This window comes from Toxorhynchites rutilus, chromosome 1 (genome assembly GCF_029784135.1).
Source record: "Toxorhynchites rutilus septentrionalis strain SRP chromosome 1, ASM2978413v1, whole genome shotgun sequence".
Lineage (NCBI taxonomy): Eukaryota > Metazoa > Arthropoda > Insecta > Diptera > Culicidae > Toxorhynchites > Toxorhynchites rutilus.
Window position 1 is genome coordinate 87,717,006 of NC_073744.1, and position 25,342 is coordinate 87,742,347.

Consider the following 25,342-nt stretch of genomic DNA (forward strand, 5'->3'; position numbering starts at 1 on the left):
CAGACATACTTTGGTTGTACATTGTACCGTATGTCAAACTGACAATCAGGAATTTAAATCTATTGCATTCGGGTTGACGACGGAATGGTATCGACATCTGGATACGACATTAGTTTGTGTGAGGCCAACTCTTCTCTATCAGACTAGTCGACCCTAAGGCAGTTTTCAATTACTAAAATTTGTATGAAATTTTTTTCTTGGCTTTGTTTGCCTACTAGAAGTACGTTGTTCTGACCCTAATTTAAACTATTTTCTATAAATTTCCAAATATTCTCACCAAAACTTACCATTATAATATAAAATTATCTTTAGACATAATTTTTGTATGATATTTTTTCACTACTTGCATGCAAAAGTGATTTTCATTTACATGGAGTTCTAATTTGATTTGGGAAAAATAATTATCATTCATAGTTTTTATTTTGAAAGTGTGTTCATTTCTTCTGCAAACCCATATTGTCATGCCTTCTCCCCCGTTTCGTAATACGAAGCTCAATGCCGTCAACGTTCTTGCTTGTTTATTTTTTGTATCTTTATTTCTTCAGGATGCTGAACGTAATCACAACGAAAATTATTCAAAATAACAGAAAAATTCAAATGCTGTTGAAGCAGAGCAGAACATATAGGATGTAAGCTTTGATATCTAGGAAGCTCTACAGGAAATACGTTTCGTTACTCTCTAGTCCGGTTAAATCCCGAAAACGTAGGGTGTGGTCAACTGTAAGATGCATTTGAATATCAACTTTAATTTCTCTAACTATATCGGTCTTTCAGGTAGAAAATTCTAGATTTTGGGAAGATGAAGTACCAAAGTTTAGTGATAAAAAGTTCAAAAACACGTTTCGGGTTGACAGATGTACGTTGAATTTGTTGGTCAAAAAATTACATCGCCTGCAAAGAGAAGATACTCTTTGGCGGTCTGCTATTCGGTTGGAGAAACGCATCGCTATTGCCCTGTATGCTCTCGGATCGTCAGCGGAATATAGAACTATTGGAAGTCTATTCGGTGTAGGAAGAACAACTACGGGTGAACTGGTCATTGAAATCTGCAATGCGGTTGTAGATGTTGTGCAACACGAAGTGTTTGACGCATACCCACCAACCTCGGAGAAGATATCAGAAATAGTCGGTGGCTTCGAGAAACTGGGTTTTCCACAATGCTACGGTGCCATTGATGGATGCCATATAGAAGTCAAAGTACCAAAAAATGAGGCAACCGACTACTATAACTTCAAAGGATGGCATTCGGTTATTCTGTTTGCTGCGGTGGATCATCGTTACCGGTTCACATATATCAACGTAGGAGTTCCTGGCCGTTCAAATGATTCAACTATTTTTGAGAACTCCAAACTCAAAAAAGTACACTGCACGAACGAGACATTTAAAGCGCATTCGAAACTAATCGAAGGGGTTGTAGTACCAATGCTGTTGATCGGCGATTTGGCTTTCAGACTGTCAAACCAGGTGATGAAGCCGTTTCCATTTTCTGTAGACCAGCCGGAGCATGAAAAGTTATTTAATTATCATCTATCAACATGCCGACGGGTTGTAGAGAATGCTTTCGGCCATCTGAAGGCCCGTTTCAGAAGAATCGGGAAAGGTTTGGAGGTCGACCTAAATAATGTCAATACAATTATCAAAACTTGCTGCATTCTACATAACCTATGTAACAACCACAATGACCATATTAACAAAAAATGGATGATCCAGCTTCAAACCTTAAATTCGAAGCAACAACCACAAAGAGGATTGATAGTAAGAAACGAAAACGCATCAGCATCCAGGATTAGAAACGCACTGATGGTACATTTCGGTAAATATCACAGGAAAACTGTCCCATTATCTCCCTCTATATTCACTGTAAAAACAGTGGGTGGTACCCACCACCGCAAACTTTTTATCAATTTCTGTATTCATTTGATTTTTTGAACATGTTTTATTTGGTTCAAATTTCCAAGTACACAATTCAAATTTTATCGACCAGCTTGCTCATCAACGCGTTATTTTCTTTCATGAGCTCGATTATTTGAAGATCTGTAGTCTTGGAATGCTCCATAAAAGTAACCATATTTTCGTTTTCTTTTATAGCCAATTCCAACAATTTTTCCTGCACATTTTGTTTCATCTTTTTAGGAGCGGAATGCCTGCGGCTTGATGATGGCAGTGTTGGTGATGGCGATGATACTGATGATGTCGGCGCAGAAGGTGACATAAACATAGATTGAGCGAATGTGTCGTTCTCCGGGTTGTACGCTTCATCTAAATACTCAGCATCGCAGTAGTCATCATCTGGAACAAAATAAAAGATATTGTTAGTTGCTTCGTTAATGCCTGATATATACCAAAAAACTGTTTTCAAGTCGAGTGAAAAACTATAAAACTTGGCTGGAATACTTTCCAGAAGATGCCGGATGAACTATCTATTCTATCTTGAATCAGAACCCAACTCAAATTACTCATAAATCCAAAGCTGCTTCAATGAAAATGGATTTGAATGCTAAGACTGAGTGGTTATTTACATACATTCACGTTCCGCGCATGATTCTGCAAGGTCTCAGTTTGATTCTTTTCAGAATAATTATAACAAACAGGTCATTTGGACCACCGCTAAAGTCATCCATTGCATGAGATTTGATACTATATTTGTACGACTCAAATTGAAAGGGAAGTTCTTATCTCACATTTAATAAATTAAAAATGGTAAGGAAAGATTTCTAGATGATGTTTAACACAAGAGAAAGTCGATCCATGCAGTCTCCTTCTTTCGAAAATTTACTGTCAAAATTACTTTTAACTTACCGGAACCAATCACCTCATCCATCAAATCGCGAGTGCTGTTTTGTTTATAAGTATGGAGAAAGCTTTGTAGAATATCAAAATAATCCCAAGAAGAAGGTGATCCTCCCGAGGGCCCCATGGCGTTTCTTTCGGATCTTTATAAGTACACTATCTCAAAAAATTGCCCGTAGAGTGCTGACTCAAAAGTTTTAACAGCCGAAAAGCATGTTAATTCGAGCCAAAATAAAAGCATATTTGGTCCGTATGCTTTGTAAATATGTATTTTTAGTAGCTCAGTTGTCAAAATAATCACAAATGCCACAAAAAATATCTTATCTCTGGCATTAATTTCATGAATTTTTTCAGTGGATCAGGAATTGATGAAAATCAGGGGCACTTGTGATTATTTTGACAAAGGGCACATTTCCCCACATAGGGACCAAATATGCCATTATTTTGACTTGATTTTATATTCTTTTCAAAAAGTATCTACCTGTACTTCCGAGAGAGATTATTGATCCGGTTTTTCAATTCGACCGCCGTAAGTATAACGCCGTGGCCTTTCAGCTCCTCACACATTTGCTTGTAGATGTGGGAGTTCTTGGAAGTGCTCCGAAGGGACAGAATATTGTCCTTCCACACTTCAATGACGACCAGCATCCCCGATTTGTCGAGCATCGTAGCCTTCCTTTCCTTTGCTAGCTCCATTACCGTTGTTCAACTACTCTTGGCCACAGGTATATATAGTTTATAGTTTTTTTCCTCACGAACTGAATAGGAATTGGAATTGGTGTTGGATTTAAGAGACTTTAACCTCTGGGAGTTCATTCGTCTCTAACTGAATATTTAACACTGCGGTGTTTTGATTCGGTGTTGACAAAACTTGTTCATGGTGCCACCACTACCCGTCTATGGCGCTGCGAGCAGTTGAAATTGACAAGCTGTAACCATGTACAACGGTGAAATAGGTCGGTACAGATACAGCGATTGTACCGAGTTGCTTGCATGGTTCTAGCGCTGTACATGGTGACAGACATACAATTTTCGAAGTACAACGGTAGTACAGCTGTATGTCTGTCATAAGTATAAGTGTTGCCATATATTGACAATATATGACATTTCTTTTTCCCCAACCCAATATTTTGGTAGTTGTGGTTAGATTAGTTTGCGATTTGAATGTTTTTATAGCTTGTAAGTAATTTGTATTAATAATTATTTATTAAACTTGATATTTACTAAATTTTATATCTATTTATTTTGTTGAATATGATGAGCAATTTTTTTCTCTGTATTATAGTGTCTTTCAACACTTTTGGTTTGTCACATTACTTCCATTTTTAGAAGAATGTCGGGAGTGTGAATTGAACTCGTGACCTTTTTTCGTGAGTGGTGCGGATGTTACCGTGCGGGACCAAGGGCACTTTTTTCGTTTATGAGTTATGATTTTTCGTTAACTTTAGTTAATTTTTCGTTTCAGTTTTCGTTCAATATTCCTATGCAACTATACCACATCTATGCAACTAGAATCCAATTTTTATGCAAGTCTGTGACCAACTCATTGGCTTCAAATTGATATAACAGTTCGGCTCAAAATTTTATAAGGTAACATAGTAAAACAATTTTTTTGCAAAATTTAATTGTATTATTCAACATAATTGCCTTCGAGCGCGAGACAGCGATTATAGCGATCTTGAAACTTTTCGATACCATTTTTATAGTACTCTTTCGGTTTTTCCAAAATAGGCCTCAGTTTCGGTAATCACCTCATCATCGGTCTTAAATTTCTTGTCAGCGAGCATTCTCTTCAGGTCTGCGAACATAAAATAGTCGCTGGGGGTCAGATCTGGAGAATATAGTGGATGCGGAAGCAATTCGAAGCCCAATTCATGCAATTTGGCCATCGCTTTCATTAATTTGTGATTTTTCCATTTTCTCACAATAACAAAAGTTTCTTCACTCTCAATGCTGTGACCCACGAGCCAATCGACCGATTACTGTCAAATTTTGATACGTATCCATTGAAAGATGGTGCTTCGTGATAGTCAAGTAGAGAGGCGCCATCTAGACGTCAACCTCATGAACTTTTCATCCGAACTGTTATTGACCATCTGTATCGGCTCAGTAGTTCAAAGGTTATAATTTTTTGAAAAGTCATTTTCAGAACAAAAGAGAAAAATGATTTTTCGTACCATCGGTTAACGTCGAAAAATCATAACTCAAGAACAAAAAATAACGCCTCTGTGAATTTAGGATATGTTATGTAAGATAAGAGACCATGTAAACTATGAAAAACAAATACAATTAATAATTATGAAAAAAAAACATTTTTCTGTGTTATTTTTTTGTCAAAAACTTATTGCCTTTAAATAGATCATCGGAATCGGTTCAGTACTTCAAAAGTTATAGATTTTTGAAAAAAGTAATTTTTGGGAAAAAGGGAAAAAAAGTTGATTTTTTGGACCACCCTAAAATTTAAATGGTCACCCTAATGAAAAAGTTAATGGGTCTGGGTCGTGATCTTGACATAGGACTGTGATTGTGTGTAGTAATTGCAATTGAATTGAGTTTTTTCATTATTCAAAATCTGTATTTTTTTCTTTTTGATACATCAAATGGAAGCACTGGAAAAAACCGTTTCCTGTATGAACTTGTATCCTTAAAACGGATTAGATGATATAACGTGGTAGAATCCAAAACCACATTCTGAATCACAAAAATGTACACAAAAATACCATTAAAGCCATTACTACCTTTTTCTAGACAGAAGAATTATGCAGAAGAAAACAAGGAGTCATCATTTAAAATTTTTAAACACAAGTCTAAATAGTTAAGGTCTACATAAATATGAGCCTAAGTGAAATAAATCTATAACTACAGAAATATATTATAGATAAAAAAAATTATGTTTTCCTTCGTTGCCACGTCAGTAACAGCAGGATATCGCAAGCGAGCAGATATTGTATTTCTCCCGCTGCGAATAATCGATGATTACGTCTCACTTTGTGTATAATTGTGCGTGTAAGTTTCACGGGGCGCCGCGCAGGTCGTGGAAGTGAACTTTACCGCTTTTATTTCGTGTCCGTACGATCCGTACTGTCCGTTTGTTCGTCGTGAAAATTGTGTGTACCGATAGCATTGTATACTTTTGTTGACGTTTGTTGAGCCACTAGCGCTGGTGCGGCTACATCGCCGTACACAAGTGTTCGAACGTTTTGTTCGCGTTAATTTTGTTTTGTGGGCAATTTATCAATTGTTTTTTTTAATTGTTCAACCGCCGGGAAATAAAACGCGAGTGAGAAGCCGCGTCGGTGACGTCATTGGGGTAGGGATTCCTCCGTAGCGTGTTTTTTGTGCGTCGTAAAAATTCACTGTTATTGGATAAGCGGTTGCTGAACCGCCGTAATGGCGGTATCCCCGGCCCCGCACCTAGTGTGTGGGGCCTCAATGGCGGGATAAATCACCGCACAATCGACGGTAGCTTTTCGGGTGCGACTTTACCAACATACATGGACCCCGGCGGTAATCACGGAGAACTGATGGTGCTACGAATCACTGGCGTGGACAACGACGGCAAAGATAAGGCGCTCCCTACCGCACCATTCATGATTCGCAAGTCAATAGAGGACTGGGCTGGAAAAATTGAAGGTGCATTCCCCGAAGGTGGCAGTGCGGCATACGCACTAAAGGTACGTGACAAGAAACAGGCAGAGCGACTTCTGGAATTGACCAATCTAGCGGACGGAACAAAAGTGAGGGTTACGTACCACCAGTAACTCAATTTTTCTAAGTGCGTCGTAAGTTGCGGGCAGACAGTCAACATGTCCGAGGAGAAAATTGTGAGCTACCTCCAGGATCAAAAGGTTACAGCGGCGACAGGAATAAAGCGACGAACTGGCCCGACCACTTTCGAGAATACTCCGACGATAATACTGACTGTAAGCGGTACCCAAACTCCCGAATTCATTGATTTTGGATATCTGCGTGTCAGAACGAGACCCTACTATCCGTCGCCCATGCAATGCTTCAAATGCTGGGCGTTCGGTCATACTAAACTCAAATGCAGGCAAGACACACCAACATGTGGGAATTGTTCAGAAAAACACGTGATTCCGGCGGAGGGTCCCAAATGCGAACGGTCATTGTTCTGTATAAAGTGTGGATCGAATGAACACAGTCTAGCATCCCGTTCCTGTCCTGAATATCGGAAAGAAAACAGCATTCAGAGATTAAAAGTAGACCGCGACGTCGATTACAGGGCCGCACGAATAATTTTCGAGGCAGAAAATGGTCGATCAAAAAGCTACGCCGGTGTCACTAGAGAGGTAAGTGATCAAGGCCAATCATCGACTACGGGGATTGCCCCGGACAAAAAATACAATGATCTAGTAAAAATAATAGCGGAGAAGGACCTCATCATCGCGAACATGGCCGCTTCAATTGAATCGCAGCGCACCGAGGCTGCCCAAAATGCAGCGACCATTAAGTCGTTGGTTGAAAGAGTAGATCAGATGGCCAACATTTTAGCGGCCATGGAACAGCGATCGATCCTGAGAGAGGGAGCAAATGCATCTCAACAAGAAGAGATTATCGTAGCTAGATCATTGTTGACCCGCACCAGTACCACTAATGCATCCGGAGCAACACGGCCCGTCCAAACAACTCCTCCGTCTTCGATGAACATACCGATCCCCTCTCCACCGACCAAAACACATTCAACAAATGAAACGGTCTCGGAAGAAGCAGAAAATGCAGCTGCCCATAACGATTTCATCTATTATCGATTCGATTCAGACACCGATTCCGACGATCAAACGGCAACATTTAAGGACATCACCTCGCCGCCCACGCCAGTATATCGTTCTTCTCAACCAAAAAATAACGTAGTCGCACCCGCCACGCCTTCGAAAAAACGAAAACCGGACTCCCAGCTCACTCAACCGCCAAAGGACATCCGCAAAAGACAGTTGGCCACAGACCAGCAGCCCACGTCGCCGCCAGACACCAGTCGGTCGAACCAGCGACCAGCTACCCCCTGGCATCCGACAGAAGCGAATAATTAAAAATGTATCCCACAATGCCTCACCTGAACCAACACACATCCACACATGTCGCTCCACACCACACTACTAGTCAGCTCTCCGGAAGGGATAGTCGGGGCCCCGCCGATGCGGCCGCTACAGCCCAACCGGAATCGTCGGACAACCTCCGGCATCCCATGCCGCGACCTGAGGATGATACGAGTAGCAGCGCCTTGGGTATACAGGGCCCCAGTAGTGCGGACGTTATACCCCCACCGGAACTACTGGACCACCTCTGCAGCTCAAGGACGAAGAACCAGATAAACGATGCAGAAAATCGGAACTCCGCGACAGCCCTCTGCAGCCCGGGCACCGTTAGTGCGGACGTTACAACCCCACCGGTACTGACGGATAACCCCCGGCGCCGGGGAAAAGTGGCTTCCGTTGTACGAGAAATCGGGACGCACAAGGGCAGAAATGCTCGTTCCCCGATGGACCACGCGGGAGTAGAAAGATATCTCGGGACGCACAAGGGCGGAAACGCTCGTTCCCCGATGGACTACGCGGGAACACAAAATCTCAGGACGCACAAGGGCGACAACGCCCGTTCCCTGAAGGACCACGTGGGAGTCGTATATGATCTCGGGACGCACAAGGGCGGAAACGCTTGTTCCCCGACGGACGGGATTTCTACGTCGTGCAACTGCATCGTTGAGACAGGGCCTGCTGTCATTGCTGTCGCCGAAGAACCAACCACCATAGTTGATTGCCCTAAAAAAGCCGAACTATTTTTTCCTTCCGTCGGGTCATGCGGGCGGCTTTCGGTCGGAACCATTCCACCCGGCCGCTGCCTCCCTCTGTCTCGTTCGGCATTACCATCCACAACAACCTCCGCCAAGGGCCAAGCCGCTGATTTTTTTCCACCGTCGGGTCGGGGGGTCGGTCACTGGGAGATATCCGTCCTTACCCCTCTCGTTTGGCAACTCAGAGCGCGGGTGTTCCGTCCATGCCCGTCGAAGCACAATCCAATGCTGCTATCTACGACACATGGAGACATAGACTTGGAGACTTTCTACCAGCTATAGCCGGGTCCTCCGGTCCCCTGTCAACAACGTCATCTTCACCTCCGTTGAGTTCCAGGGTATTTCCGAACACCCAGGGTGCTCCATCGAGTCTGGTCTCTGACAACAGTTTGATTTCACCGATTAACCACCACGTCATCAACCGCCAGCGAGGTCCAACAGTCACCAGATCAACAAACCTGGCCCTGCAGTGGAATGTCAATGGTCTGTATAACAACCTTGGAGAGCTGGAGATCCTAGACCGGGAACTGTGTCCTTTAGTCATCGCTCTTCAAGAAATAAACAGAGTGTCTCCAACGAACGTCCAGAAGATCCTCGGCGGTAAATACCAATGGTACACAAAGCTGGGCTCCGTATTACAACATTCCGTGGCTTTGGGCGTCAAGAAGAGCATCCCCCATAAGCGCAAGCAGATCAACACCGACCTACCGATAATTGCGGTCAGAATAGAATCTCCAATTCCGGTAGTTATTGTCTCCGTTTACCTACCATGTGGCAAGATCCCGGATTTGAGACGCAAACTGCTAGAGGTGCTTGAGAGCTTGGAGGATCCTACAATCGTTCTGGGGGACTTCAACGCTCACCACCACAACTGGGGGATGCAAGCAACGGACGTAAGGGGGAACATCATCGCTGATTTTTTCGAATCGTTGGAGCTCTCGGTCCTGAATGACGGTACCGACACCTTCTGTCGAAGTCGTAGCAGTTCAGCCATCGACATTTCCGCAGCCAGTATTGATTTGGTAGGTAAACTGGGGTGGAATAAAGCAGACGACCTACACGGAAGTGACCATTATCTGATTTCAATTATCCTCAACGCACCGCCGCCTCAATCCACCCGAAGATCAAAGTGGATTTTCGACAAAGCTGACTGGGATTTCTACAGGGTTTCCTCCAGCCACCTGATCGCCCGAGACAACCCGACCTCCATGCAGAAGCTCAACGAAATCATCACCGAGGTAGCAGAATCCGCCATCCCTAAAACAAAGCCCAACCCTGGAAAGAGAGCGCTGCACTGGTGGTCTGAGGACATCAAAAAAGAAATCAAGAAACGGAGGAAGTTCCTGCGTGCGACAAAACGAATCCGGCACGATGGTCCGGAGAAAGAAACGGCAATGAACAGATACCGAGCGCAGCACATAAGGGTGAGGCGAATAGTGAGACGGGCCAAACTAGACAGCTGGACCGGCTTCCTGGAATCCATCAACGAAAGTCAGTCCTCTGCGGACCTATGGAGACGTGTTAACGCGCTGAATGGGAAAAGAAGATTCCAAACCCCTATCCTGCAAGCGAATGGCACGACCTACAGTGATCCAGTCGACACCGCGAACATGCTAGGGGAATATTTTACTGAACTGTCCTCGATTTCGGGATACGATTCCGAGTTCATCCGACAACAAAAAGCGGACACGAACTCAGTCGATCGATTCATGGTTCCGAATGATCGGGTTGGAAAACCGTTCAACAAACCCTTCTCCGTCGAAGAACTCATCGTCGCTCTGCGCTCCACCAAAGGGGAGTCCACTGGTCCCGATCACATCGGTTATAAGATGATCAAGCAGCTGTCCCCGTTAGGTCAAACCACTCTCCTCGACATTTTTAATGATCTCTGGTTGAAGCACAACTTCCCAGCGGAATGGACATAGTATTGTGATCCCCATCCCCAAAGTCGGCCAGAACAGCTGCTCCGTGAAAGGATACCGGCCAATATCCCTGACCTCCTGTACGTCCAAGACCCTAGAGAGGATGGCGAACCGACGGCTCGTCACCTACCTGACCGAAAACAAGGAGTTGGACTGCCGACAGTTTGCCTTTCGACCGGGGATGGGCACAAACACGTATTTCGCATCCCTTGGAGAGGTGGTAGCTGAGGCCGGAAAAAATCGACAGCATCTGGAGATGGTAGCCCTGGATCTAGAGAAGGCGTACAACCGAACCTGGATTCCATTAGTTCTTAAAACACTGGCTGACTGGGGGGTAGACGGCAACCTGCTGCACTTTGTTCAAAACTTCGCGACAAACCGGACCTTTGAGGTAAAAGTCGGGTACACCAGCTCCAGGCGCTTTCATGAAGAAACTGGTGTACCTCAAGGTTCCGTCTTAGCCGTCACCCTCTTCCTGATAGCGATGAACAGCCTGTTCCGGGTTATACCGAAGGGAGTATGCGTATTCACGTATGCGGACGACATCCTTTTGGTAGTGGTGGGGAACACGCACAGGGCACCACGCATCAAGATCCAGGAAGCTACCAATGCTATTGGTAAATGGGCTGTCGAACGAGGTTTTCGACTTTCGGCGCAAAAGAGTGGTCACATGGTGGTATGCAGTCACAAACACCAAGGTTGCAATTCGGGAGTCAAAATCTACAACGACCGCATTCCCCGCCGTAGAACGTTGAGAATCCTGGGAGTGGTGGTCGATTGCAACCTGAACTTCCAGCACCATTTCGACGAGGTGAAGAAAAGCTGTGCCACCCGGTTAAACCTCTTAAAAACCATCTCCAAACCTCACCGGAGTAACAACCGAACGATCCGTTTACGGGTGGCCAAAGCCATCATCAATAGCCGCCTCACCTACGGTCTCGAAGTGACATGCCTGGCCAGAGATAAACTCCTAAAAACTCTATCACCGATTTACAACAATGCACTACGGATTATCTCTGGTCTGCTACCATCAACACCAGCAGCCTCAGTATGCGCCGAAATAGGAGAACCTCCGTTTGACATTTTTGTGGACGCGGCGATAGTTTCCAGAACTGCGAGCTTTCTCGCTAAAACCAGCGGAGGTAAGGAGACACACCTGACTGTTTTAACGAACGAAATCTTGCAGCAGGTGACACACTCAAACCTCCCATCGATAGCTAAACAGCTTTGGTTTGGGACTAACGACTGGAGGTTGCCGGTGGTCCAAGTGGATGATACAATCAGGAATAACTTTCGAGCTGGGGCAAGCTCTGTGGGTCTGGAGCAAACCTTTGTCGAACTTGTCTCAAGAAAATATCACAATTATGAAATTCGCTACACGGACGGTTCCAAAGGGATGCAAGGAGTTGGTTTCGGGGTAAGCGGTCATAATAACTCTCTTATTTCCAGCAAGAAGCTCGTCGACATTTGCCAGGTTTTCTCGGCCGAAGCTGCCGGAATATTTGAAGCTGCCACTATACCGTCAAGCAAATCGATCCTGATAGTTACCGACTCGGCTAGCGTCATCGATGCCGTTGGCGCGGCTATAACTAGGCGCCCATGGATACAAGCTATCAGGAGGTATCTGCTGCCGGATACAGTCCTCATGTGGGTCCCCGGACATAGTGGCATAGCCGGCAATGAAGCGGCCGACCGTTTTGCTGGAATCGGTCACCTTGGACAACTTTTGACGCGCAAAGTACCGCTAGACGACATCAGACTATGGATCGCCAACACATTCAAAACTTTTTGGGCGGAAAAATGGTCCGTTGAAGCGACGTTGTTCCTCCGGAGAATCAAAGGATCCATCACCAGCTTCGAAGACGTCAAAACGATGAGAGAGCAACGAATCTTATCCAGGTTAAGAACCGGCCACTGCAACATGTCACACAACTTCAACAGAGGACCCTTTCATCCCCTTTGTGACTTGTGCGAGGTTCGCAATTCAGTCGAACACATCCTCTGTATTTGCCCAAAGTATGAGAACCTCCGGAACTCACACGGGATCAGCGGGAGCATTCGAGATGTGCTTGGCGACGACCCTTCACAAACTACTGCACTGCTCTGTTTTTTGAAAGATGCCGATCTGTACTTTAAAATTTGACCAAAAAATTTGTGATTAAATCGAAGATCCTTGTTCCTTCCCCTTCGCGATAAGGGGAATAAGAACAGTCGGCATCTTCGAGTGGCGCGGATTCCCCATCTGTGGCCTGGGGCCATGGCAAGCGGACATCCTCGTCAAACCAGGGGAAAAAAAGCTCAAATGCGTAGAAATTCTTGTGACGAAATCTGTTTTTGTTTTATTGTTTTATTGTTAATTGCTTGTCCGTATGTGCATGTAAAATGGATAGTAAGCGCACTTTGCGGCATGGTTTCGGCCGTTTTTACTGAGACGAACCAGCCCAGGAGGCTGAAAGTCTCAAAAATAAAGAAAAAAAAAAATCGTTGCCACGTTGTCCGGAACATTGTTTGTAATAACTTTATAGCCCGGTATTGTATATTGAGTATTCTATGAACATGAGTGCTCTCTGTCGTGAACTGTGCTGCTGTAGTGAACTGATCTTATTAGGTGCTAAGTTCTGCTTATGTAGGGGAAATAGGGGTAAGACGGACATGTTAAGAAGTACTTCAACTGTATCTTTGGAAACTCATGTTTTCCAAAACTTCAAAGCAGTTTTTTACAGTTCAATATATTGGTTTTGGAAATAATTGGCCAATTTATATATTTTATATAAAATATTGTTTTTCCATGTTTTTTACTGAAATTAAAGTATTTTATAAAAAATTGTTTTTCCATGTTTTTTACTGAAATTAAATCAAACCGAAAAGTAGAACATTTTTATCGATGCGGGTATAATGGACATGTAGTGGGGGAAATATGGACAGTAGGGTGGCAGCGAAAATGATCATGTCAAACTTCAAAAACCGACCATGTACATTTTGTTTATTGACCCAAAAAAAGATCTGTGCAAAGTTTCAGCTTAATCGGACATGATTTAGGGGTGCCTCAAAGCGCTTAAAGTTTTGATTTTTTGATCCTCGAAAATCTTCCAAAAGGTCGATTTTCGGCCAAAAATTTTTTTTCGAGAAGACACCAGATCTCGACGTTTCATGGATTTTTAAGTCATTTGGCATCGAAAATAAAAGATCAATTTTCCAAATTTCCTTTACTCCCCCCAAAACTCGCACAAAAAAAGGTTTGCCTGTATGTAACCGATTATTCGCGGTTGGCTCGAGGTTAGTATTACAAGTGTTCTCATAATTGGTATGTTGCAGTCTCCAATGCTGTACGTGTGCCCGACACGGAATACTTCCTATTGGGATGCAGCTGACCATTAATCAACAACGCCTCCCAGGTCTGTACCCCATATCTAGCGTGATGCGTCTTCTCGACTCGAGGAATCCAGGATAAAATGATCACTAGCAATCATCAGCTCGTGTAGAGCTGTCATGAGCGGTACAATCCTCAACTTATGGTGAATCATCAGTGGGCTGCACAACCTTCGGCCCGTGTATCTGTAAAGAATGTGTGTATGTATTGCCGCGACTAAGTAAAAGTTTATAGATCGGATAGGAGGGATATGAAACAGGGATATAACGAAGGAAGCATCATTAAACGTTGACATTGGCGTAGCTGAGGAACAGGTATAGATGAAGCAGAAGATCAGGATCATGGCTACCTAAGATATCCCGGACAGGGATATCCGATTGTCTGCTATATGCCCTCAAAGCTTTGGAGAGCTGAGAGCGGGCAGCATGGAACCGGATACACGACCAGACAATATGCTCGATGTCGTGGTAGCCATCGCCACAATCACAAAGATTGTTTGCTGCGAGCCCAATGCGATAGAGATGCGCGTTTAGGTTGTAGTGATTGGACATGAGCCGAGATATCACGCGAATGAAATCACGACCTACATTCAATCCCTTCAACCATGCACTCATCGAGACCTTAGGGATAATCGTGTGTAACCAACGACCGAACTCATCTTCACTCCACATGCGCTGCCAACTTACGAGTGTGTGCTGACGAGGAATGTGGAAAAATTCATTTTAGACAATTTGCCTTTCAAAAAGTGTGCCTTCTGATGCATCCACCTTAGCTAGCGAGTCCGCTTTCTCATTTCCCGGGATAGAGCAATTGGAGGGAACCCATGCTAAGGTAATTTTGAATAATTTTTCGACCAAAACACTCAATAGTTGTCTTATTCTTGTCAGGAAATAAGATTAGCGTTTATCAACTTTCATTGAGCGGATTGTCTCTATTGAGCTGAGACTGTCTGAAAAAAATAAAATAATGGTCGATGGACAGTGTTTTAATGATCCCTTGAGAATAGTATATCGCACCCACTTCAGCGACATACACGGAACAAGGATCTTTGAGTTTGAAAGAGGCACTGGAATTTTCATTGAAGATGCCGAAGCCAGTGGACCCGTTTATGAATGAACCGTCAGTAAAAAACATGTTTAGCCCTATTCTGTTTTCCGACGGAGTTCCATTTCGTTCGAGTTATAATTTCGCATTCCCTATTTCGAACGTTTTGCCCATTTAATGTTCGAAGAGAAACAGATCGAACGAAATGCAAAAACAACGGAACACAGAATGGAATTTTATCAGGTCGTTCGAAATATTTCGAATCGATCGAAATAGAGATTAGGGGTGGTTATCAGATCTATCTTTCCCATATTTTTCCGAAAATTGTTGCGTCGGGAGGAAAGCGAGTGGTTGGTGCAGTCAAAAAAACATACCCATTTTAAACGTCAAATTGTTTAACTTTTTTACTACATTTTCTGTTCGTGTTTCAAGCAAAAAATTGCTGGATAAAATTTCTGTCTAATGGTATATAACACATAATATGTCGCAATAACGATTTTGAGTAATATGCGCTTGAAAACACTTAATGATTTGTTACTTTTTTCGTATGGTGACCCCCCTATATAGAAGTCAAAAACATAGTCCTATGTCAAAAATAGAAAATTACAGGTCTAATGTTTCGCGGTAAAGAACAAAATTACCACTTTTCACGAAAATCTGAGAACCACTATATCGGTTTGGCATGAAATAACTATGTATTAGATAGCTTTACAGCGATTTTGCTCATTATTCTGGTTTGCATTGTACAGAAGGGTGATATCGTTGTTGGACGATTAGCTGTTGCACAAAAAGAATCTATAATAATTAAGAATCTATTTTATATCTAATGTACTTCCATTGACACCATTCTTATCCACGAGAATATCTTTATTATTGCAGTGATTTATAAATACATAAAGAATGCATAGTTTTATTGACTATTATATCACATTTCATGTAACGTGTACTGCTGTTCCGTTTCATCGAACCAGCATGCGTGATCCTGCACTTGTTTTTTCCAATAAATTGACAAGTCATGATACGAATCTCCGGTGCCGCCAAGTTCGGGAGGTAATTTAACAACGTTATTCATCTGTGATGTTCCTCTAGAAACTATAACACGGGATTTCATTTTGGCACTCATGAAACTTCTACAACAGTATAAAGGATATCGCGTCAATGATATGAAAAATGAAAATGTATAGGTACGGATTTTTTTTTATACCTGAATATATTTAGAACAATATTCACGTGGATTGGTGCATTCACAAATTCGAGCAACTGCGGTCGGCATGGATAATTTTCCCAGCTTTCGACAGTCCTGGGAATGAACTAAAATATAAAGTAAATGTAAATAGTCGTTGTTTCTCTCTACCGTTTAACAACTGCTGGAGGCAACTGCAATGCGTGGCTTAGCGTAACATTTTTCATATCAAAAATAGCCACGATTCCGTAAATGGATATGGTTTCGTCTAGATGAAGCAGAAGGTCGAGAATCATTTTATCCACCTTGAACACGTTATCCTGTTTGTGGCATTTTGGGTTGTGGGCTGCTGTGCGAATTATTACGACTTGTCGGTTGTTTTCATCTTTTTGCTTTAGAGGTAAGAAGACCCCCAATTCGAGCAACTCTTGCACCGACTCAATGTAGGGATTTCGGTTCTTGAACCACTCGATCCGATTTGTGCGAATTTTAGTATAACTGAAACGCAAGTAAGTATTCAAAATTGACATAAACTATCATGTGAACATAAAAAACTCACGTTTGAATTTTACTTTTCGTCTTTTCGACATTAAATTTCGTACTACGGAGGAAATAAACAATGAAACGGACATCATCATTCGGTATTCGAATGTTAGCCTGTTCGCAGCGCAGCCACCGTTGAATTTCTCTTAGACATTCGTCCCTTTTTGCAGGTGTCTCGCCAAGAAGTTCTCTCGCGTGATTGTAGCAATCCTCAGGCAATGATTGGAGATACGAAGCACCCTTCATGATTAAAGTCACACAAAATAGTACTGATTAATGCTCCCTCGTAAAAGAGTTCAGCTCAAGATAATTGTGGAACAATGACCGAGTTGCTTATCATATAAGTGCAACAGCTACTCACACAGACTTTTGCAAATGTACTGATAATAAGAATGATTTAATGAGTGAGATTAATCGTCATCAATATAGAGATGTAAATGTGGAAAGTGAAACTCACAATCTAAATATTATCATGAATGGAACAAAGTTGAACAAAGGCAGCTTATGAAGCATGGTTGTTACAAGCACACAAGACACATGAAAAAATAATAATGAATGAGTTCGGATGCAATGTAGAACAAGATGAACAAGACTTGTTGTCTTGAATCTACTTCATTTTCTTAACAAACCAATCTGGATTAACACAAATTCAAATTTTTGTGTGCGTTCCATAAAGACTCAGAACGATTTCTGATACACGGGATTATTATAACACCACATCATCCGAAATCATTTTGTGATTTGAACATTTTAATTACAGTTTTAAAATGCAGCTGCACAAATATGAATTCAAAGTATATGACAATATGGAGGTAACACTAAAATTCTTGGCAGGGAGACCATTCATCTCGATTTTCCTATCATTATTGTATATTTTGTCAATGCTGAAGTTTTTGTTCCGATTGGAAACATGTTTCGGGATCATTAGAGTGATTGCTCTTTTCCTGAAATGCACATTTACATGGTCAATCAGACAATCCATGTTTAGGCACTTCAGTTCAGTTCTTTGTTTTTAAGGGGGTTTAAAGAAGGTACAAAACCATATACTACATATAAATATTTTATCAGCTTGCTACCTTTCAATCAATATTTTATCGATATTGATCAGATTTTTTCAAATATGAAATGGTAAACTAAGGGTGCTCATACACTGTTTGACCGAAGCCAAATATTTGACTCTTTTTGACAGATAAAATTTGGTCAACGTGTACTGATCAAATATATTCTACACAAAACACGACAAGCAAATATTCAATTATTGGATGCCTAAAATATTTTTTCAGTCCGTTCTTCGAACCTGTCGGTACATGGTTAGGTTACCTTGAATATTTCAGTTGATTTTTTCCATGTTCGGAGTTTGATATTGTTTACTACTGTTGAAAATTGAAGAGTGGCAAACAAAATAGTGTTTGTACAAATATCAAATCAAACCTTATCTGTCAAAAAATATCAAATATTTGACCTCCGGGCAAACAGTGTACGGCCACCTTAAGAAATACAACAAAATCCACAATAAAATGTTTGTTTGGCTGTTCATTTCCCCGGTTTCTTTGATGGAACATGCTTTTTGATTTTTTTTGTGAATTCTGTCTTGGCATTGATGGAAATATTGACGCAGCACTTGTACAGTCAATAACATTTTTGTTTGTTTTTGTGTTTACAGATATTTGTGAGAGCTCGTTAAAATGATTAAAACAGTGTAGAATATAATAAATATCTTCATTTTTGTAAATGCTAGCTGGCTTCCGAAGTACTCGTTGTGCTCAGTGATGACATTTTCTCTGGAATGATACAACCAAGACGGGTCTATGGTACTAGGAGAGGCCGTTTCGTCACTAAGTTGGTTAGGGGAGCGGTATATGAAAACAGTACGGAAGAAAGCAGAAGGGGAATTATTTGCTTGAAGCGTGAAAGAGACAGACTGATCACGAGCGAGCTTCTGCACTAGCGTATTGTGTTTTGTTTACAAACAAAGCACAGTAGACTTCCAAGATGGCTGAAGAGTGCTTTTAGCGAGTTGGCCCACCTTAGGATATACTTCTAGGCGCCTTGGATACAACCACGCCGAAGAGAACGGTTTTCCCTTTTACCGTGCGAATACACCCAGTTTTTTTCTACGCGGGGGATACGTACCTTGTAAAAAACCGCATTGATTGGAAAATCCGCGTTAATTCGAAAATTCGCGTAAAAAAAACTTCGCTAATTGGAAAATCCGCGTCAAAAAACGTCGAATAAAACCGCGCAAAAAAACACGTAAAAAGTCACAGGAGGGTTGTGTCTGAGACACGACCGCATAGTTGACGTAGGGTTGGGCTATCTGTTGATTTTGGATATTTTCGAAGAATTACATTGTTAAACTCTTTGATAATGATTTGGTGACCCTGAAAAGGGCCGTTTTGTTTGGTTGTTGAGTACTGTTTGTTCACTCCACCAGTGTTAACCGAGTAATGATGATAGAAAGATGGTAAACAGTCGTTGGATGGTGCGAATCAGATGAAGGATACCGAAGTGGAATTAGATTGAGAAAACCGCCCTCTGTGATCCTAGACGAGATGCCTCCTGTGTTATGTATGGATGAAATAAAGAAAGAAAAACTCAGCAATGTAATATAAGATAATTACCAATACCAAACACAACTATCAATTTTTCTCAACAGTAAAAACATGTTACTTATTTTAGGGAAAACATTTTTGAAATGGAAAAGGTAATTTTCTTTAAATAATAAATATTATTACTTTCTGAGTGTTTATTCAACCCTATGCGAATTTTAATTGAACAAACAACATCTAATACTATATGTAGAGCATATGAGAAATCAAATTTCTAATATTTCTTCACTTTTCCAATTTTTCTCGCCGTATAAACTTTCCTTAGGTGTAAATGAACACAACAAAACAGATAGCTTAAATCAAACGACCCGTTCTCAAGCGGTAACACACCTTGGTTTATATTTATGAAAATTGAAATAAATCGTTTCATATATCAAGTCATTTTTAACACAACGGCTACCATATACAATTTTACACTTACACTTGTGCTAAATTTTTCACAATGCATGATCGGTCATTGATATGAAATTTCACGAAGCAACCAACATTAAAGTTCCAAATTCAAATTTTATTAGCTAGAATTAGTTGTATCACTCACCTTACTTGCAATATAAAAATGCCCCCGACTTGCATGTATTTGCAAGTCCGATTTCCCACAGACAGCTTGGTTTTGATGTCTCTGTTAGGGAACACATTTCAGCAGGAATAAAAGTTCCCCCTACTGTCATGTATTTGCAATTCCGATTTCCCCCAGGCAGCTTGGTTTGGATGGCTCTGTTAGGGAATATTTTTCGGTAGGAACAAAAGCTCCCGCTACCTTCATGTATTTGCAATGCCGATTTCCACCAGGCAGCTTAGTTTTGATGTCTCTGTTAGGGACCCGCCGCATGTGTCGTCAATTTCGACCAAACAGAAGTAGGCATTTCCGTTAGGATATGGGATTGAGATTTTTCAATTGTTCGATAGTTAGTTTCATGACATATATTATTTTCTTCAATATAAAAAATTGTTATGGAATGCCGAAATCGAATGACGCAAAAATTTCATCAATCCATCATGGAATTACTGAGCAATAGGCGTTTGAAATTGGACAATTTTCACGATGTGCTCGATTTTCGATTTTCAATTTGTACCCCAATATGGTCCCGAAAGACGTAATCTTACGTCAAAAAACCTGGGTGTATATAAAGAGCCAGTGTGCGCTAGTTGGGAGAAATCTTGGCGCGAGTGCGACACTCTAGAGATGGGCAGAACAGTTCACTTTGATGAACGGTTCAGTCACTAACCGTTGATCTAAGTGAATCAGTTCTGAATGAATAAGTAAGTGAGTTCAGTTCTTTCGTTCTCTTTCTCTCAGCGGTATTAAGAACAACATATATTGTTAGCTGAAACCCAACATCAATAGACAGCTAATCATTGATATCGTTGGATTGGATAGTGTACGTATGGGATTTATATTTTTGAAATTCAGTGGGGAAAGATAAGGTCCTTCTTCTTTAAAAGTCGCAAAAGTTTTATCGGCCGACAAAAGTATATGTAATAATTTGATGCGCACAAAATATGTGCAATTTTTCATATTTTGTGTTTGGACAACACAGGTTCGATGTAAGATCGTATCTCATTTAGAGAAAAAAAATCAGCAGCGATTTTCACTAACAATCGATCATACAAACAATCACGATAACACGTACACGCAATAAGCCAAACAGTGGATTGAAAGCAACGAAAAAACTTTTTTCTCAACTTGCCCTCACTATAAGATTTTATGTTTACCTAATTCATGAATCGCCCCAGCTTCCCCGAGATTTTTTCTGATAATCAGGAAGTATATGAATATTACGCGAAATTGAAAGAATACATGAAATTGAAAATATATAGCTTTGCCTTGAAAACTACGAAAATCTAATTTAATTTTTAACCCACAATTGAGTATACATTAACAAAATAAACCCTGTGTTACATGCATTTTGCTCATGAATGATAATATCGTTTTATTTTTCTTACAAGCGTTCTCGTTATATTTATCCATTCCGCCCAGCACCAGTTCAGTTCGCAGTTTGCCTGAAAACACTTCTTTCTCAAACAGTTCTTTCTCAAACAGTTCACTCGCAAACCGTTCTTTCGGAATCAGTTCGTGGGGAGAACCAAGGCGCCTAGAAGTATATCCTAAGGTGGGTCAACTTGCTAAAACCACTCTTCAGCCATCTTGGAAGTCTACTGTGTTTTGTTTGTAAACAAAACACAATACGCTAGTGCCGAAGCTCGCTCCTGATCAGTCTGTCTCTTTCACGCTTCAAGCAAATAACTCCCCTTCTGCTTTCTTCCGTACTGTTTTCATATACCGCTCCCCTAACCAACTTAGTGACGAAACGGTCTCACCTAGTACCATAGACCCGTCTTGGGGAGAACTACCGTTCATTGAAAAAGAACGACCGTTCGTTCACTCTTTCCGGCGAACTAGTTCTTTCGTACCGTTCGTGAACGGTTTGCCTATCTCTTCGACACTCCCTTACACTCTTTTTACTGTTGGGAGTTCGAGTGTATGAAAACCTGTGTCCAGCACTGAAGCGCGCTGATCCGCACTCTGCCACACTGAGGAGTACACTGAAGAGTACAATCTCATTCGACATACAGGGTGGGCCATTTAAAGTGGAAGCATCTGGCAACCCCATAACTTTTGACAGAGATGTCAGATTAACAAATGTCATACCGCGTTGGAAGCGTCATTTCAGTACAATTTTAACCATGGAACAATACACACCTAAACAACGCGCTGAAATTGTTCAGCTGTACATTCAAAATAACTTCTCAATTGTGTTAACTAAACGTGCGTGGAAAAATAAAAATAAAGTTAAAACATCGCCTGGAGACAACACTATACGTCGATTATATGCCAAATTTATATCGTCTGGTAGTGTTGGTAATGCCAGTCATCTGTCCAGACAATGACCAAGACGTTTCGACGAGAATATTGATGCAACGGTAACCGTGAATGGGGAGCGTTATCGGACAATGATAACCGATTTTTTTTTTGCCATTTGTTCGTGAAAATGAATTGGACAATTACTGGTTCCAACAGGACGGCGCTACATGCCATACAGCGGCTGCCACGACCAAATACTACTAACGGTACTAACGCGCTCGGCCTAGCGGGGAACTCCAGATCAACACGGTTCGAGCGGGATTTTGCCTTTCCCTTCACTTTTCCTCCTTTACCATGTCCAGACATGGCTGCTTGGGTTGGTTTGTTGATGTTTTGTGATGCGAACCGATGTGGTGTACGGTTTGAATGAGAATGAACGTTACGGAAGGAAGGAAGGTCTTGTATTATAGAGACTTTAGCAGTTCATTCGTCTCTAGCCTTGAGAAAGGCCCTTTGAAAACTCTACTCTACTCTATTACTCTACTCCAGCGCTACCACCTCCGCCCTCTTGCCTTGAGAAAGGCACTCGATCCCTCGCCGTCCAGCTCGTCCAGCAACGATGTTGTCCAGACGGTGTCCACACAAAGAATGATCGTTACGGCCGCGGAGCGGGGATTTTTAAGCTGACTGGCTGGCTCGAGAATTACGCATGTGTGAGACTGCGACCAATGTTTTCCTCATTTTTTTCTTTTTCCTTTCCAATCGTGCTTCATTCTATTTCGCTGCTGCTCTGGTTGCCCGTTTTGGTCGGTACGATTTGTGGAGCACAAAATGGACCAATGAAAAATGGGCACATAGTGCATTTTGACAATGCTTGATATTTCACAATTATTCAATTATTTATCTCAAGAAAAATGAAATGTTATTCGTTATGATAGATGCGTAGATATAGTTCCTATCAATTGATGCAAAAACCTTTGCGATCTATTGAGAAATGCTCGAGTTATAAGCGTTCCAAATCTTGCATTTTTTCCTACTTGTTCAGTGCCTAGATTTCCATTTCACCCCTTATATCTTCCGGTTAGACATAGTCCTACGTCAACAAATCCTTCCACTTTAAATGGCCCACCCTGTATTATCCACACTCATGATTCACCTCGGTCACTTTTTCAGCGAACCACAGCGCTAAGTTATTTGCCAGCCACTTCTGTTCTTTTACTCTGGCGGATGCACACAGGTTAAGGTTCATCAGAGTGTACTCTCTAGTGGATTTATCCGCTACACTGTAGAGAGTTTGTGCGCTCTCTTTTCACACCCTAGCGCGACCTAGTGTTGAGTAAAAAAAAACTGATCTTCCATCATCTTGTGCTCGCACATATCTAGTACTATGGTGATTATAAACCAAAGAGGAGTGCTCTCGTTGAGGATGACGGAGCAGATGGGTGAATTCATATTTCTCTTCGCTACTCAGAAGATATGGACATCACTGCCCAGGTACATTAGTTTTGAAGTCCGTGTTAGGGAAAGACATTCATTCCGTTGTGCATACAGTGACTGAAACTCGTAATCGTACCCCATTATACAGATCTTTTTTCACTACTTTCGAATGTCGATTGCTTTCTGTTTTTACAGAAATTTTGTGAATAAACACAATTTTTTCTAACCATAAGTTGGTTTAAATTCAATTAACCTTATTGACCAGCTTCCATTTGGTATTTATAACGTTTATGTAGGACCTTTCCATACAGAGGTATTTTTGTTTGAATGAAAAACTACTCCCTCGTCCTTGATGATGAATAATCCAATAAACAATGATCGCTCCTCAAACCGAAAACTCAATTCCGAACAAGGTAAATTTGTTGCTTTCACAAAAACAAATTTATTTTAATGTTTTTGCATCAATTAAAAAAAGTAACAAAAACAGGATGTTATGTGAGTTCTAATGTTAGCAGAAAAATTTCTAGCTTAGTGTATCCCCAAAACACCTGTAAACATTTCATATTGATACATTCAACCATATTTTTTTTGCCTATCGATTGGAGTAAATTAAAGGAGCACTTCAACGCATATTGACCAGAAGTTCATAATGCTATGCGTACTCTTTCGTGTTCACGCATTTGTAGGTCCTATGATTGCAAGAAATGATGATACTCATACGTATACATACGCATTCTTACATATACATGCACTCCTAATCCACAAACTCATGGAAACGACAGTTTATTAAAATTATTCATCAGCAGTAGCAAAGAGGAAATTTTTCATTAAACCAAAAATGTGTTGAAAGATCGTACAGACATGTTAGAGGGATCAAATGAAAGTTGATTGATAAGGTTAAAGGGATTTGCTATTGACTTGATTAACAAAAAATAGTGTTATATCACAAAATTTCTATAAAACCAATCTTTTTTTTATATTTTTTACGCAAACCAAGATAAAAATATGTTCGTGAAATATTTCAAAAGCTGAAGGTTTAAGCTTTAAAATTATGTATATATCATTATATTAATAGAATGTTCCGGAAGCTTATTTTCGACTTTCAAAAGTAGTGGAAGAAGATCTGCATGGTGGGGTACAACTACGCGTTTGAGTCACTGTATATGCATACAGCTATTCCATACCGGATTTTCGATTTTTTCTCAAATTTTTCGTGAAAAGTGTTAAATTTGTTCTTTATCGCAAAACATTAGTCCCGTTTTTTTATTTTTCATTGGGGTTACCAATTCCGTTTTAGGGTGATCCTGAAAATCAACTTTTTCCTTTTTTTTTCAAAAATGACTTTTTTTTTAAATTCATAACTTTTGAACTACTAGAGCGATTCAGATGATCGATACATCAAATAAAAGCCAATTCTTTAAAAAAAATGTAACACCTATGAAAATTTCGGATTTCAATTTTTTAATTATTGATTGTATTAAAAAAATGAAAGACGAGAGTTTTTTTCATGACATATCCAAAAATCAGAGATGTGATTCTGTGATTTTTGTCGATTTTGTCGAGTTTTTTTACTGAAGATTTTTTTAAGGGTGCCAAATCAGAAAACATGTCACATTTTCTTGAAATAGTTTCTTCATCAATCACTTTTTTGCCACGAACGAATTTTGATGATTTGATAAGTATGTATTATCGAAATACAATTTCCTTAGGATTTTTTGACGTGAGACTACGTCTAACCGGACTACTACCTTGATCAAAAAGTTCCCGGAATCACCACCGTGTGGCGTTTTTATTTTTCACTGGCTAACCCTACTAACTTCGTCCCGCCCAAA

At 41.1% G+C, this 25,342-nt stretch overlaps 2 protein-coding genes and 1 long non-coding RNA gene across 4 annotated transcripts; 2 read left to right on the top strand and 1 right to left on the bottom strand.

Moving 5' to 3' along the window:
* Positions 1-555: 555 nt before the first annotated feature.
* On the top strand, positions 556-3,913 carry LOC129762883 (uncharacterized). Its single transcript, XR_008740740.1, has 3 exons — positions 556-720; positions 775-1,813; positions 2,134-3,913. It is a non-coding gene; the product is annotated as an uncharacterized LOC129762883 (long non-coding RNA).
* Positions 3,914-10,624: 6,711 nt separating this feature from the next.
* LOC129761141 (uncharacterized) lies at positions 10,625-12,664 on the top strand. The gene has a single exon (XM_055758849.1). The coding sequence runs from the start codon at positions 10,625-10,627 to the stop codon at positions 12,662-12,664; it is 2,040 nt and encodes a 679-aa protein (XP_055614824.1).
* A 3,113-nt stretch (positions 12,665-15,777) lies between these two features.
* On the bottom strand, positions 15,778-17,277 carry LOC129762878 (retinol-binding protein pinta). Of its 2 annotated transcripts, none has more exons than XM_055761453.1 (6): positions 17,119-17,277; positions 17,023-17,041; positions 16,678-16,901; positions 16,424-16,616; positions 16,140-16,246; positions 15,778-16,065 (listed from the first exon to the last, which is right to left on the bottom strand). In XM_055761453.1, the coding sequence occupies exons 1-6, from the start codon at positions 17,172-17,174 to the stop codon at positions 15,861-15,863; spliced, it is 804 nt and encodes a 267-aa protein (XP_055617428.1). In that variant the 5' UTR covers positions 17,175-17,277; the 3' UTR covers positions 15,778-15,860. The 2 variants fall into 2 exon arrangements, with proteins under 2 accessions (XP_055617428.1, XP_055617427.1); XM_055761452.1 differs by having other exon boundaries at positions 16,140-16,235; positions 16,290-16,616; positions 17,119-17,273.
* Positions 17,278-25,342: the final 8,065 nt, after the last annotated feature.